This window comes from Armigeres subalbatus, chromosome 2 (assembly GCF_024139115.2).
Source record: "Armigeres subalbatus isolate Guangzhou_Male chromosome 2, GZ_Asu_2, whole genome shotgun sequence".
In the NCBI taxonomy this organism is placed as follows: Eukaryota; Metazoa; Arthropoda; class Insecta; order Diptera; family Culicidae; genus Armigeres; species Armigeres subalbatus.
In genome coordinates, this window is record NC_085140.1 from 198,945,689 (window position 1) to 198,958,790 (window position 13,102).

Below are 13,102 nucleotides of genomic sequence, written 5' to 3' on the forward strand. Positions count from 1 at the left end.
TGTACCCCCGTAACGCCGGGTAAACACCTTTGCGTGGTGTGTTACGGTGTAAGATCTGCCACGGTCACATTGTCAGCTTCAGGCAAATCCTGACCCAACGAATACCTTCCCAAACATCCAACTCCGTGGTACTTATGAGGGTGTCGCTGAGTCGGGGGCCTCTCGTTAAGTAAGTACTACACCAACACTTCCTCCCCCTCCCAAGTTACGGTGAAGATGGACGTGGCCAGGAGTAGTAATCCTCATGCTTTTGTGATTTTTATCCTAGATTGAAATCAAGGACCTCAACCACCTTGATTTCTGATAGCAATCTGAATAAGGATTTCGAAAGAAAAACATGAGTATCACTAGTGTCCAATCTACGAAGTACGCCGTAACTATGCTATGCTATGCTATGCTAACCGATGCAGACGGCGGTGTACCACCCTGGGTGGACGCACTGAACGGGCGATTGCCGTGGCAAGGCCGATTACGACGGCGGGGAGCCGCAAGGGACGGGCGATGGTTCCAGCAGGGCCGCAGCGAACGGCGGGTTGCCGCACTGGGATGGCGATGGCTGTAGCGAGACCGATTCCGACCAGCGCAGTGCAACACTGACTGAGCTGACGATGGTCGCAGCGATGCCGATTACGACGACGTTTGCGATGTTTGTAGTTAGGCTGATTCCGACGGCGTCCTCGCCGAAGAATGGTAGATACCACAATGCCCGCGGAGATGGCTTGCGGTGCCCACGCGTTCGGTATTGCCTCAATTCTGACCCTCAGAACGGGCCCTTTGGTACCACTCACAATAGGAAAAAAGGAGGTATTTTTGGCCAAAATTATGAATCCTGCAATAAACAGTGGTATTCATCTTAAAAACATAGATAGAAAAGAAAAATATTTTTTCTTAGCCTTCAATGGGGTATGGGGCCAATTTTGGGCATAGTATCGATTTTTGTCATATTCTACAAAGCCAACGGAATTTGGTCACTTTTTGGTTTGCAATAAGCCTGTTTGATGCTGGATAAAATACTAATGGTCATATAAACTGTATATTCGTGTCACAGACAAATGGATGCAACACAGATTTCCTAAAATGACCAAAAAAGCTCTATCAGCTTCTGGTGTTGAAAATTCACTGAGTAGAACTTATTAAACCAACAAAGGAGGATAGAACAGATTCAATTAGCGTCATATTGTTATATCAACGAAATGGAATTTCATTTATTTGATATTTCATTAAAATTTCTTTCATAATTATAAAAAGGTATTGTGGCAAGGAGTCATTCAACACACTACTCATCCAACACGTTATGACACGTTATGGTTAAATCTATAATTCGTACCTATAATGTAGTAATGTCAAAATTGTAAATTTTGAACAACTTCCCTTTTCGCTGCGTAACGATTTTTATATGATAGATGATTTTTTCTTGAATTATGCGCAACGTTAAGGCGTAACCCTCCCCCTTGAAATGTTATGTATATTGTGTTCGTCATTAAATTCAATGCTACTTTACATTGTTGAGTACCTCAGATTAAAATTGAAAAATAAGAAGTTTACCGAAATACTTAGCGGTAATGTTGTCTTTCTCGTACATTATAAGAAAATGTATTTTGGTCATAACTTTTGAGCCCATAGTCCGATCCAGCCTATTTCTAATAGGGAACAATGGACCAACGTTCTCTGACGAATGAAACTTGTTGCGAGTAAATCGGTTTAGAGTAAGTGCTTAAAAAAGAGTTAAACCATTTTTGCTCACATACATACAGACATTCACACACACGTACACACAGACATCACCTCAATTATTCGAACTGAGTCGATCGGTATACAACACTATGAGTGTTTGGGCTTTTTCAAATGCTTTTAGAGCGATCATATTGCTTCTAAGTATACTTAGTACACGAGAAAGGCAAAAATGGGCAATTCTTAAAATTCATGTATCTTACAAAGTTGTGATTTTGCGCAGAATTTTATTCATGGTCCTCAAAGCTTAAGAGTTCAATAATGTAGTGCATGATGTTTTACTGCGGGGTATTGCGGGGTACCAAACTGTTTTGTTCGTTAAATATTGCGTAAAATATGCTTTTACAAAACTATTAAACACTAAATTCTGGACGGAGCTATTATTACATTATCAAGCCTATTGCATAGATCTGTTTAAGAGCTTTGTAACGATATATAAATATGTTACTTTTGAAACGAAAACATGGCAAAGCTGACCGTTTTCCCAAAAAACACAAAAATATCATTTCTAGGAGGGCCTAGTTTGAACGCCCCCCACCCCTCCCTAAAAAATCTAAAAAATAAAAACCGTGCTGATTATAGAAACATAGGTTATAAGCTGTGTATTCATCACATTTTACTCGCCCAAATCAAAAATTGGCCTTTTGGTAGTTTTGGCCACACTTTTATATGGGGCTATCCTATTGTGCACTGCGAAGAAAAGAGAACCCTCGCCAGAGGGTAATAAAAGAAAATGCCCGATTAGGACCTAATTCGACCGTTAGTACACCACTTTACATTTTCTCTCACTTCTGTACATTCTTTTTTTATAGTTACCTTTCTTCGTTTTCGTGATTTGTTCCCCAGTTGATTAGGAATTTTATTCGTTTTCAACCTAGCTAATTTTGAAAACCCCTTAATTAAACTAACAAAACATTGACTTGGCCAATACTACTCACGTACTTGAATCTTATTTCACTGCGTTTTTGATTTTTTTTTCTTTTGTAGGGTATCTGTTCCTATATCAATAACAATAAGCCAATGCGCATATGAAATGCATTTATTTCTCACCCAATAATCAAGAAACATGAGAATAATTATGCTCGGCTCACGTCATTTTTAATTGATAACAATTTGGTAACTTCAAAAATGAAATTGTTATCACATTATAGAAGTATTTAGCTAAAAAACATTATCACTGCCATGCACCTATTTCAATAACATTCAAAAAAAAGTTAATCCTATGCCTGTACCTATATCAATAATACTGTTTCCAACGTAAAATACGCACACTATTATTTGTGTGTATACGTAACGATATGATTGCAGTGATGCCGAATTATTCAATGTTTTGTATTTGAGTTAAAATATAATTACAAAACTCCAGTTTTCGTTGTAGTTTTCCAACTTATCAGTTTAATTTTATGTTTGTCATAGCTTATCTCTTCGATATACCTTGTTTTACAAACATAAGAGTTGAATTTCACAGTAAAAGTTCATTCAAGCATTTTTGAAATAAAAATCTAGGTCGGCAACCCTTGCCAATGCTGCAAGCCATGTAAATAGTTTGGAATACGGACAAGAATAATTTAGACGTTGTTCGAAATAAACCTATATCAAACTATAGGAAATCGCGTTAGTTTTTCAAGTATGATTATATTTATAGTGAAATTGTGATGTGCTCTATGTGTTGTGAAGTGTATTTTGAAAGGATTCATTCGTTTTAACTTGAAATTGAGTGGAAAACAACGGCGTGAAATGAGATGAATCTGCTAGTAGCAATCGAGCAGTGCATCAAATCAACAGTTCAGAGGTAGGAAAATGAAAATGAATGTGTTTTATAATTTAGTTTTTAATAATTTGAGTCTTGTGAACTAAAACTTTACTCAAACGAAATTTTAAATAATATTCCAAACATTGGAGAAGGTGGTCTATTCATTATTGTGTACATACGATGTGAGAAATTGTAATCAAATTGATTTTTTATTTGGTGTATCGACGGTTGAGATTAATATACGGGCTGTTATTAATATGGGAACAGATACCCTACTTCTTGCAAGCTTACAAAATTATAAACTTTTATGATTTGCTTAGAACGAGACGTTATTAAGATACCTTAAATTCACCACGTGATAAATAAAGTCTGTGAAATCAACTCACTGCATGCACAATTGCACACGACGTTTGTCCTATGGTAATCACTTGCCGATTAAGAGGGATTGCCGATTTGTTACCTCGGATTGACCTCTTTCAGGTTCACATTAGAAGCACCCGAAGTTTAACCCTCGACGGTTCGTCAACGTTGGCAACCATTCCGCGCCGGTTATTAAAATAACCACCAGGACCCGGAATGCCCGCTCAAACCACTAAAAAGGTATTGCACATTTGGGTTTCTGTCCCGACTAGTATGGAAGAAGACGTTTGGCTCGTACGCTACAGTCTGGATGTACGCCGCCAGTAAGGCAGTAGCTTTGAATATATTTTCTTCTCTAGGATTAGGTATAGGTATGATGTGCTCACTGGCGGCGAGGTTTAGTGCGAGAAGGATGCTTGTGGACTCTGGAGGAGCCAACAAGCCACATATTGGGACCAACGGTTACAACGCCTGAAAACGATAACCAAGGGGTGCGATAAGTGCAAAAATTACACTAATTTTACAATTTTAGAAAATTGGAATAACATTTTTGCTTTTCTCGTATACTAAGTATACGTAAAGGCTATATCATCACTCCAAAACCAAACTTTTGATAGAAGGCTCGGAAACCCATAGTGTTATATACCAATCAACTCAGTTCGACGAATTGAGGTGATGTCTGTTTGTGTGTATGTATGTATGTATGTGTACAAAATTTTGTAGACATACTTTTTGGAACTTAGCATTGGCCAAATTACTCGCAACAAGTTCCATTCGAATGAGAATCCTGTCCCATTGTTTGCTATTGAAAATTGGCCAGATTGGACTATGGGATCCGAAATTATGGCCAAAATACTATTTTCTATGCGTAAAACACGCTGAAAAGCACTCACTCATATTTTTTGTAATTTTTTTTGCACGAGAAAGGCACCAACACCGCTAGGTGGATTAATCAGGGTTTTTTTAATTTTATTTTTGAACTCAGATATCAAAATGGGATCATGGGATGATTTCTAGCATATTATTTCGACATGTTATACTGCATATTGAATTATACGTTTAAGCATCCCTCGGAATGTCTCTTCACCACATTTTTTGGCTTTTGTGACACCGCGGGGCTACTGCGTTGTCTATTCAAATCAGCTACAGTGGTCTATATTGGTAATAGAGTATATTTGGTGTATTCGAGGATGGAGAACCGTGTATTTTGGCGTCAAATTGTTGATTCAGTGTTATCTGTTCAGATGTAAGCTCAACGAAATGACAGTGATGGCTCGAAAGTTGGAAACAGCATTACGAGGAACATTTAAATGGCGCTGAGAGTACAGGCAGTGAAAGTCAAGGCAGCGGAGGAGATGACTACGTCAGTTCAGCGGACGATGGAAGCCAACCAGCCCCCACCTTGAAGGAAGTTAATGATGCGATCCAACAGCTAAAGCCCAATAAAGCAGCTGGTAAGGATGGTATCGGAGCTGAGCTCATCAAGATGGGTCCGGAAAAGCTGACCACTTGCCTGCACAAACTGATAGTCAGAATCTGGGAAACTGAACAGCTACCGGAGGAGTGGAAGGAAGGGGTTATATGCCTCATCTACAAGAAAGGCGACAAGATGTCACCAGTAGTGAATGAGTTCGTGGGAAGTTATCAAGCCGGCTTCGTTGACGGCCGCTCGACAACGGACCAGATCTTTACTGTACGGCAAATCCTTCAAAAATGCCTTGAATACCAGGTCCCAACGCACCATCTGATCATTAATTGCCACGAGATGAACCGGCCTAGGGCCGAAAATCTAGTAAATAAAGATAATTCAATTCATTAATTTCAAAGCGGCATACGACAGTTTAGACCGCGTAGAGCTATGGAGAAGAAACGCCGCCTGGAACAAGCGGAGTGCGAGGAGATGGAACAGCTGTGCCGTTCTCAAGAAACACGCAAGTTCTATCAGAAGCTCAACGCATCCCGCAAAGGCTTCGTGCCGAAATGTGCATGGATAAGGATGGGAGCATCTTGGCGGACGAACGTTTGGTTATCGAAAGGTGGAAGCAGCCCTACGTGGAACATTTAAATGGCGTCGAGAGTACAGGTAGTGAAAAACAAGGCAGCGGAGGAGATGACTACGTCAGTTTAGCGGACAATGGAAGCCAACTAGCTCCCACCTTGAGGGAAGTTAAGGATGCCACCAAACAGTTATAGACCAATAAAGCAGCTGGTAAGGATGGTATCGGAGCTGAACTCATCAAGATGGGCCCAGAAAAGTTGGCCACTTACCTGCACGAACTGATAGTCAGAATCTGGGAAAGTGAACAGCTACCGGAGGAGTGGAAGGAAGGGGTTATATGCTCCATCTACAAGAAAGGCGACAAGCTGGAATGTGAGAACTTTCGAGCGATCAGCATCCTTAATGCTGTAACTCTCGATGACGTCCACACGTCTGGAGAGTGGACGTCTTCACGTCCCAAACTAGCTCACCTCGTAGGATAGGTCTCAGGGTCGGCAATCGACCTGCTTTAGGGAACACACGGACGAAACGAAGCGGACTATACTAGCCAGGACCAACCACTTGCATGCGTAGGACTACTTTCATTTGAAAAGAAGAATAGTGAGATACATTTAACTTTTGTTTTATTTTTTTTTCATCTTATTTTAGGGTTAGTGGGTTAGGGTTAGTTTAGGTTGCGGCCGATCGGAGAAGTTGGGGCCCTTTCGGTGTCATGCGGAGATCGTACTCCCAACATACCTTACACAGTTCGGGGAGATGTCGCTTCGGCGGCATGAAGACTCTGTCGGGTGACTTCGGATTGGCCTGAATAGCTGACCGGTCTAGGGTATCGACTGCAGCTGGAGCTCGTTCTGTCTTGGCCACGTGGACCGACCGGATGCGAGGAGGACTGGTGACGCTTTGCTTCGTTCGCTGGGGTTTCGGCAGCAGCTGGAGCTTGTTCGATTTTGGCCGCGTGGACCGACCGGATGCGAGGAGGACTGGTGATGCTTTGCTTCGTTCGCTGGGGTTTCGGCGGCAGCTGGAGCTTGTTCGATTTTGGCCGTGTGGACCGACCGGATGCGAAAAGGATTTGAAACACTTTGCTTCGTTCGCTGTCTGGAGGGCGTGCCCAGCAGTTCCGTGAAAATAATTGCTGCCTCCCCAAGGCGTGCCAGGATCTCAGGGGTGTATGCTGCGGAACTTCGTCGGATGTACCGGCTGACGCGCCGGACGGGACTTTCCCAGTAATCGACGGGTGGTGGTCAATGCGTGCAATGGTCGGGGGCTTCCGATTCCGACAACCGCCTACTGTTGCCGTGGCCGTTTCGGGGCTAGCCTCTTCGGAACAACAATCAACGAGAAACCTCCACCTGGCAATCTAACAATGCCTTAATGACGGTTACGGCGCCCTCAATGGCGGTGACTTGTAACGAACGACGGGACAATTCCCGAGGGAGTCTTCTTTGATGATCACTACTCCGGGTATTTCCCCGGCTGGCGACTTGTCCGGATTTATTCGTCTTGCACGACAAACGAGTGCGAGTAAAGATTTTTCCGCGATTCGCGTCGATAGCGTCGATGAGGTACGTCTATCTGCTACGATTGATCAAACACGACTCTCTCCGATCCAACAAATTTCTTCTCCTCTTCCTTTTTTCTCCTCTTCTTTGCCACCGGATATCAGGTTGCCTCTGTGGTAGCTCGCCCGAGGGATGCGAGTCGTCGTTTTTTTAGTGTTAGTTGACGTTACACATTTAGAGTAGAATAATCATAAAAAAGTTTGCTTATGCGATGATTCTACTCATTTTGTACTACATGCGAAGTCTCACAGTGCTTGGTTTATACTGTCGTTAGTGTAGTTAGTACAAGTGGATAGTTTGACTAGTACATTGTTGTCGAATTCGGTAACAATGCCGCCTACAAAGTGATATTCCAGATCATCTTCCGTCGTCTGTCACCATTAGCAGGGTTGTTACGAAGATCCTGAAATATTTTCCGCGCCAAATCCGCTCCGACTGAAATCAAATCCGTGCCATTTCCGCGCGACATGAAATCCTTTCCGCACGACCCAGAACTAAATTCTCAAATGTACGTGAAATATCAATTTTGGTTACCACAATTAAGGCTCAAGGAAAGTTGGGCAAAGGAAACAACTTTCTGAATGATTCACCACCGGCGGTGTGCCGTCTGTCGCTTTCCGTCCTTCGGAAAATTGTGATTGTGTTAGTGAAACACCGGGCAATATCACAAACACTATCCCCCGTGACGCTGGGTAGACACCTTTCCGTGGTGTGTTACGGTGTAAGATCTACCTCGGTCACATTGTCAGGTACAGGCAAATCCTGACCCAACGAATGCCTTCCCCAATATCCAACTCCGTGGTACTTATGAGGGTGTCGCTGAGTCGGGAGCCTCTCGTTAAGTAAGTACCACACCAACACTTCCTTCCCCTCCCAAGTTACGGTGAAGATGGGCGTGGCCAGGAGTAGTAATCCTCATGCTTTTGTAATTTTTATCCTAGATTAAAATCAAGGACCACAACCACCTTGATTTCTGATAGCAATCTGAATAAGGATTTCAAAAGAAAAACATGAGTATCACTATTGTGTCCAATCTACGAAGTACACCGTAACTATGCTATGCACCGGGCAATATCACAAACACTCATTCAAAAAATACGGATTTATGTAGTGGTGTGTGGCCAACCTTCATTCTTCTTTAACTGAACATAATTTCTTCAAATTCGCTTTCCATAACATTACTGATTTTAAATATCATTGTAAACTTAAACTTTACACAAGTTTGTACCAAATTTAAAATTGGAGTAAAAAAATCGCAGTTAATATAACAACTTTCTTGGTGGTCCTTTTCATCACTAGAAGTACCGAGGCTAAGTGAACAAGATCTGAATAGCCAAAAATATTTCAATAAGCACCGCTTTTCAGATAAGTTGCTGGTTTTGGCATGTTTTGTTTCATTATTCAATGGAATTCTTGTTGATCGAACAGAACAAGATGCATTGATATTCAAACAATGATCAGGCCAGATTTGATCATAAGTTATAAAAAATCTGCTGGAAGCACAATTTCTTCTGAAGTAACAAACTATGTAGCTTTTTTGTAATTATTGATCACAAGACATACTTGCCTTGCGATTAAGCAATAAGACCATCCAATTTTGTTTCTAAACAAAGCTTCTGTATAGCATTATTTAAAAAAGGAAGGGGAGAAACAAAGAATAAAATAATTTGTATCCACTTTATTTATTTTTTCCCGTAACACGGTAGATCACTTTGACGTAGTGTGTTGCGGTGTAAGATCTACCAAACAGAGCCCTAGCTTAATCCATTTTTTTTAGCTAGGGCAATAAGTTGTGGTAATTAAGGATTCATCGTATTTAGTCCCCGCTACCAACAGCAGTCTCAGAAATAAAACATAATTAATGTTACCTTGCAGACAGTTGAAAGACTGTCTGTTGAACTGACATTTGAAAGACTGTTGAATTCCTCTTGTTTGAGGCTAAACTGTATACAGCGGAAACAACTTTTCAAGCAATTAGTTAAAAAACCTCGGTACCCGGTCCTAGGCTGAACTGACTGCTGGAAAAATCGAGTTAGGGGTTTAAATACGTACTAACTCTTCATGAACTGGAAAAAATGGTAGTGAGAGGAACACACGGAAGTTCTTATTACTGAACAAATTCTCTTATTTGAAATGGTCTTGTAGACAGAGCTAAATCCCGGCTTTAAGAGTTTCACTGGTGATATTCTAGAAGCAAGACAAGGATGTGGCTAGGGCTCCGATGCATGGCCAAAAACAGTATTACTATTCTGTTTTCTAAAAAAAGGATTGATTCCTTATTGATAAGGGGCGCGCCTTCAATGGCATTGCTCTATGAAGGGTATAAATAGCGGGACCTTGTCATGGTGGTCTTGAGAAAACAAAACAACAACTATATCGAAACCGATACTGCATTGCTTCTCAATAGCACTGGAGTAATTCGACATGCACTTAAACACTAAGGATACGGGTAACGCTACAATAGATCTAATAATTGGTCGCAGTGGCACACCCGAACAGGAAAAAAAATCCACTATATTTGAATTTAAATTTCCGAAACGAACCGGAATGGAATCACTTTCAATCGAAGCATCTCTTCAGACAGCATCCTTTTTCAACCTTCATGTATTAATAACAAAGCTGCTGCCTTTCCACTTTCTTAATCAAATAAAAAAAGATCTTAACAAAAAAAGATTGATTTTCAATATGGCTACCGCTAGGGGGATAATTAAGGTTTTTTGTGGAAAAACTAGAAGGGTCAATTAGATTTTCTTTTGTGAATTAGAAGAAATTTTTATTTTATCGATACCTAACTTTTATTGTATCTAAAAATCATTAGCCAGAGCATAAGCCAAAATGCCATTATAAGCCCGTTGCGTGGTGCTATTTCAAACTTTTACACCTTGGATATAGTAGTATTGGTGAACCGAATCTCTACTACCGCTCGTTGCATGTTGGAAAAGGACTGCGTGAAGGCTTCCATGTGGGTGATTTCCTTCGGTACTACCCTGTCGAACGGAAATCCCATAGCACGACGATCGGGGTAGAACTTATCTCGCAGGCCGCAGTAGGAATGTGAATCGTTGCAATCAACATATCTGAAAATAAAAAGGTTTGTTTGAAATGTTGACAAAAATAAAAATCTGTTGAAAACCTACTCATCGAAATCAACCATAACGGAGTCTTGCTTATAGTCGGATATCATTACAAACAGATCGTATGGAAGCCCATGGGGTGATCCCTGTGGAATTAGCATATGGTCGGGCCATCCACAGTTGCAGTACCGATAGCTTTCGGTGCCCGGCATTGTCGAGATGTCCTGGCGGCGGAATGTCCTCTCGAAAGGAATCGTAACGCTGGATTCCTCCGAACGACGAACAACGTTGTTCATACCAGGGGTTACTAAAATTAAACATAAATTGATTATCGTCTACGGTCTGATACTTTTTTCCCCATTTGGAAAAGCTTACAAGCTACGGTAAACTTGTCCAGCTCAATGACATAGCGACGTTGTTGTTCGAATGGAAGAGCTTCTCCTGACCCATCATAAATAGGAGCGAGGAAAATTCGCACTGTTCCTCGTCGTATCCTTTGAGAATCGTTCATTACGTTGATTCGGTAAACAAATGGAGCATGCTGAAGGTGAGTGAACGTAGCCAACACGTGCCCTGAAGGACCAAAATCCAACCCCACTCCAAGATCTACTTGTGATCTTTGCCAGAATGTGAGCAAACGATTTACGGCAGCTTTTCCGTTGATGTCCTGCACGGAAACATCCTCGATCGTAACGCCTGGGTAGCCAAGTTCTTTGGCCGTGTACGGAGCTAATTTTTTCTTGTAGTCTTCAAAGAGATCATCGACGAAGGCGTGCAGCCGGTAGAAAATGGGGTCGCGCATTGAGGTGGCAATATCACCAATCACGCCCGTTCCTTCTAGGTATTTATTGTCCGGATCGTGGACAAAACCGATAAGGGAATGCAGCATTGAGTGGATGTTCCCGTAGTGGGGAATGTTGGGTGACATGAGTGAATTTTCCAGGACGTTACCAAGCAAGTCGATGCCAGTGGAATCTTCCAAAGGCATACGTTTACCGCCTTCCTACGGTTTAAAAGTTCGTCATTAGCAACTATGATAGTGTCATTTGAATGGTAATAATCGAATAATCAACTTACAGCTACAACATATCCATGAGAGATTGCGTCTTTGAAACGGTTAATCCAGTTTTCGATTTCCAAGATAGTTGCCACAGAGTCCTCGTCGTCTGGTCGATTCACATGCTAAAGCAGGCATATTGATAATCGATTTTACTTGAATGTTCAACAATCGACTCACCGTTACTACAGCATTTTCGTGTCTTGCTGAATAGGTCCTGTTCAGCGCGCTATTTAAAAGCTTCGGGAAGTACGCTTCAGGAATCGGTTCCCGCAAGTTATCCAATGAAGTAGGAGGTGGCATAAGATGACAGAAACGTTCTGCTATGTAGCGTACCAAAATCTGACGGTGCATGTAATAAAAGAGCTCACCGCGTCTGTCTTTTTGAACGATTTCCTTTGGTCCATCCGCAGGATAGATAATGTGCCAGTGCCAATGATGCAGATTGATTCCGATATCTTCCCGGAAATAGGCCAAACGTTGCTCCAGCACTTCCTCGGATGCCGTGTACACCATGGGCACCTCAATGGACACTCGCTGAGGTTGATCAACCACAAATCCTTCTTCCTCTAACTGCGGGAAAAGCAGCGGATCAACGAAACGTTTTGGAAACGTTTCCAGCAGGGAAAGAACCGGAATATCCTGCGTGTCTTTACGATGGAGCAGTGTAATCGTCAACGCATACTGGAACATCAGCGGGTTCAACCGATCTCTTGCATAAGAAGCCATCGAAAGTAAGTGCTCCGGATCCGAGGCGTTCATAAAGTCCTGTATCAATTTACCAGAGATGTTCCGGTGCTTCGGGCTGAATTGGTTATAGTTACCATTACGCGGAATTTCCATTGCGTAAGTGAAATCTGGTGGATCGATTGACCCCACAACCACGTGGTTTGGCGTGGAACTATAGCGTTCCGCAATCATTGGGGCAATTGGTCGGTAGCGATCGGTGAGGAAGTGTTCTGGTAGAACCATGAAAGTTGTCCCTCCATACTTGGGATAGAACAGTGGCTCCCGAGGACGGGTCATCAGACACATAAAACCAGTTCTATAGTCGGACATCATGGTAATTTCTGTTATGAAATGCTTTAAAGTAGATTGGATCTAAACTGTGAACACGGTCAGCTTTTTCAAACTGATTACTGCATCGTTGAGATTGGGCTTTTATATAGTGCATTTGAAGAGAAGTAGTGCCAATGTCATTGATCTAAAGTTCATCTACATTAAACTAAGTGTTCATGGAATTCTCATGGCAGAAACCGCAGTTTCACAGAACACCGTTAGAAACAAATAGTTTTATATACCGTTCAAATTAAGAGTCATAGTGCATAGTGATTGCAATACTATGTTGCATAGCTCGATCATTCTGACTAGTCGCATTGCAACGTTCACATTTATGTCGATATTACTTTTTTATTAGGGCGTAAGTTATGAACATGGAAAATTGTTATTCTATTGATTTCAGTAATATCATATATTTGCTACGGTACGTTTCATTAAAAATATATCAAAGACACAGAATTTCATCACACTCAGGTACTAGTTTGGTGAGAGCGGTACACATATTGT

At 41.7% G+C, this 13,102-nt stretch overlaps 1 protein-coding gene across 1 annotated transcript; it reads right to left on the minus strand.

Annotated features, from left to right (window-relative positions):
* Nucleotides 1-10,192: 10,192 nt before the first annotated feature.
* LOC134215736 (phenoloxidase 8-like) lies at nucleotides 10,193-12,667 on the minus strand. The gene is made up of 5 exons (XM_062694862.1): nucleotides 11,717-12,667; nucleotides 11,557-11,661; nucleotides 10,855-11,482; nucleotides 10,543-10,786; nucleotides 10,193-10,482 (listed from the first exon to the last, which is right to left on the minus strand). Exons 1-5 carry the CDS (start codon nucleotides 12,596-12,598, stop codon nucleotides 10,281-10,283), a joined length of 2,061 nt encoding a protein of 686 aa, XP_062550846.1. The 5' UTR covers nucleotides 12,599-12,667; the 3' UTR covers nucleotides 10,193-10,280.
* Between the last annotated feature and the right edge of the window lie 435 nt (nucleotides 12,668-13,102).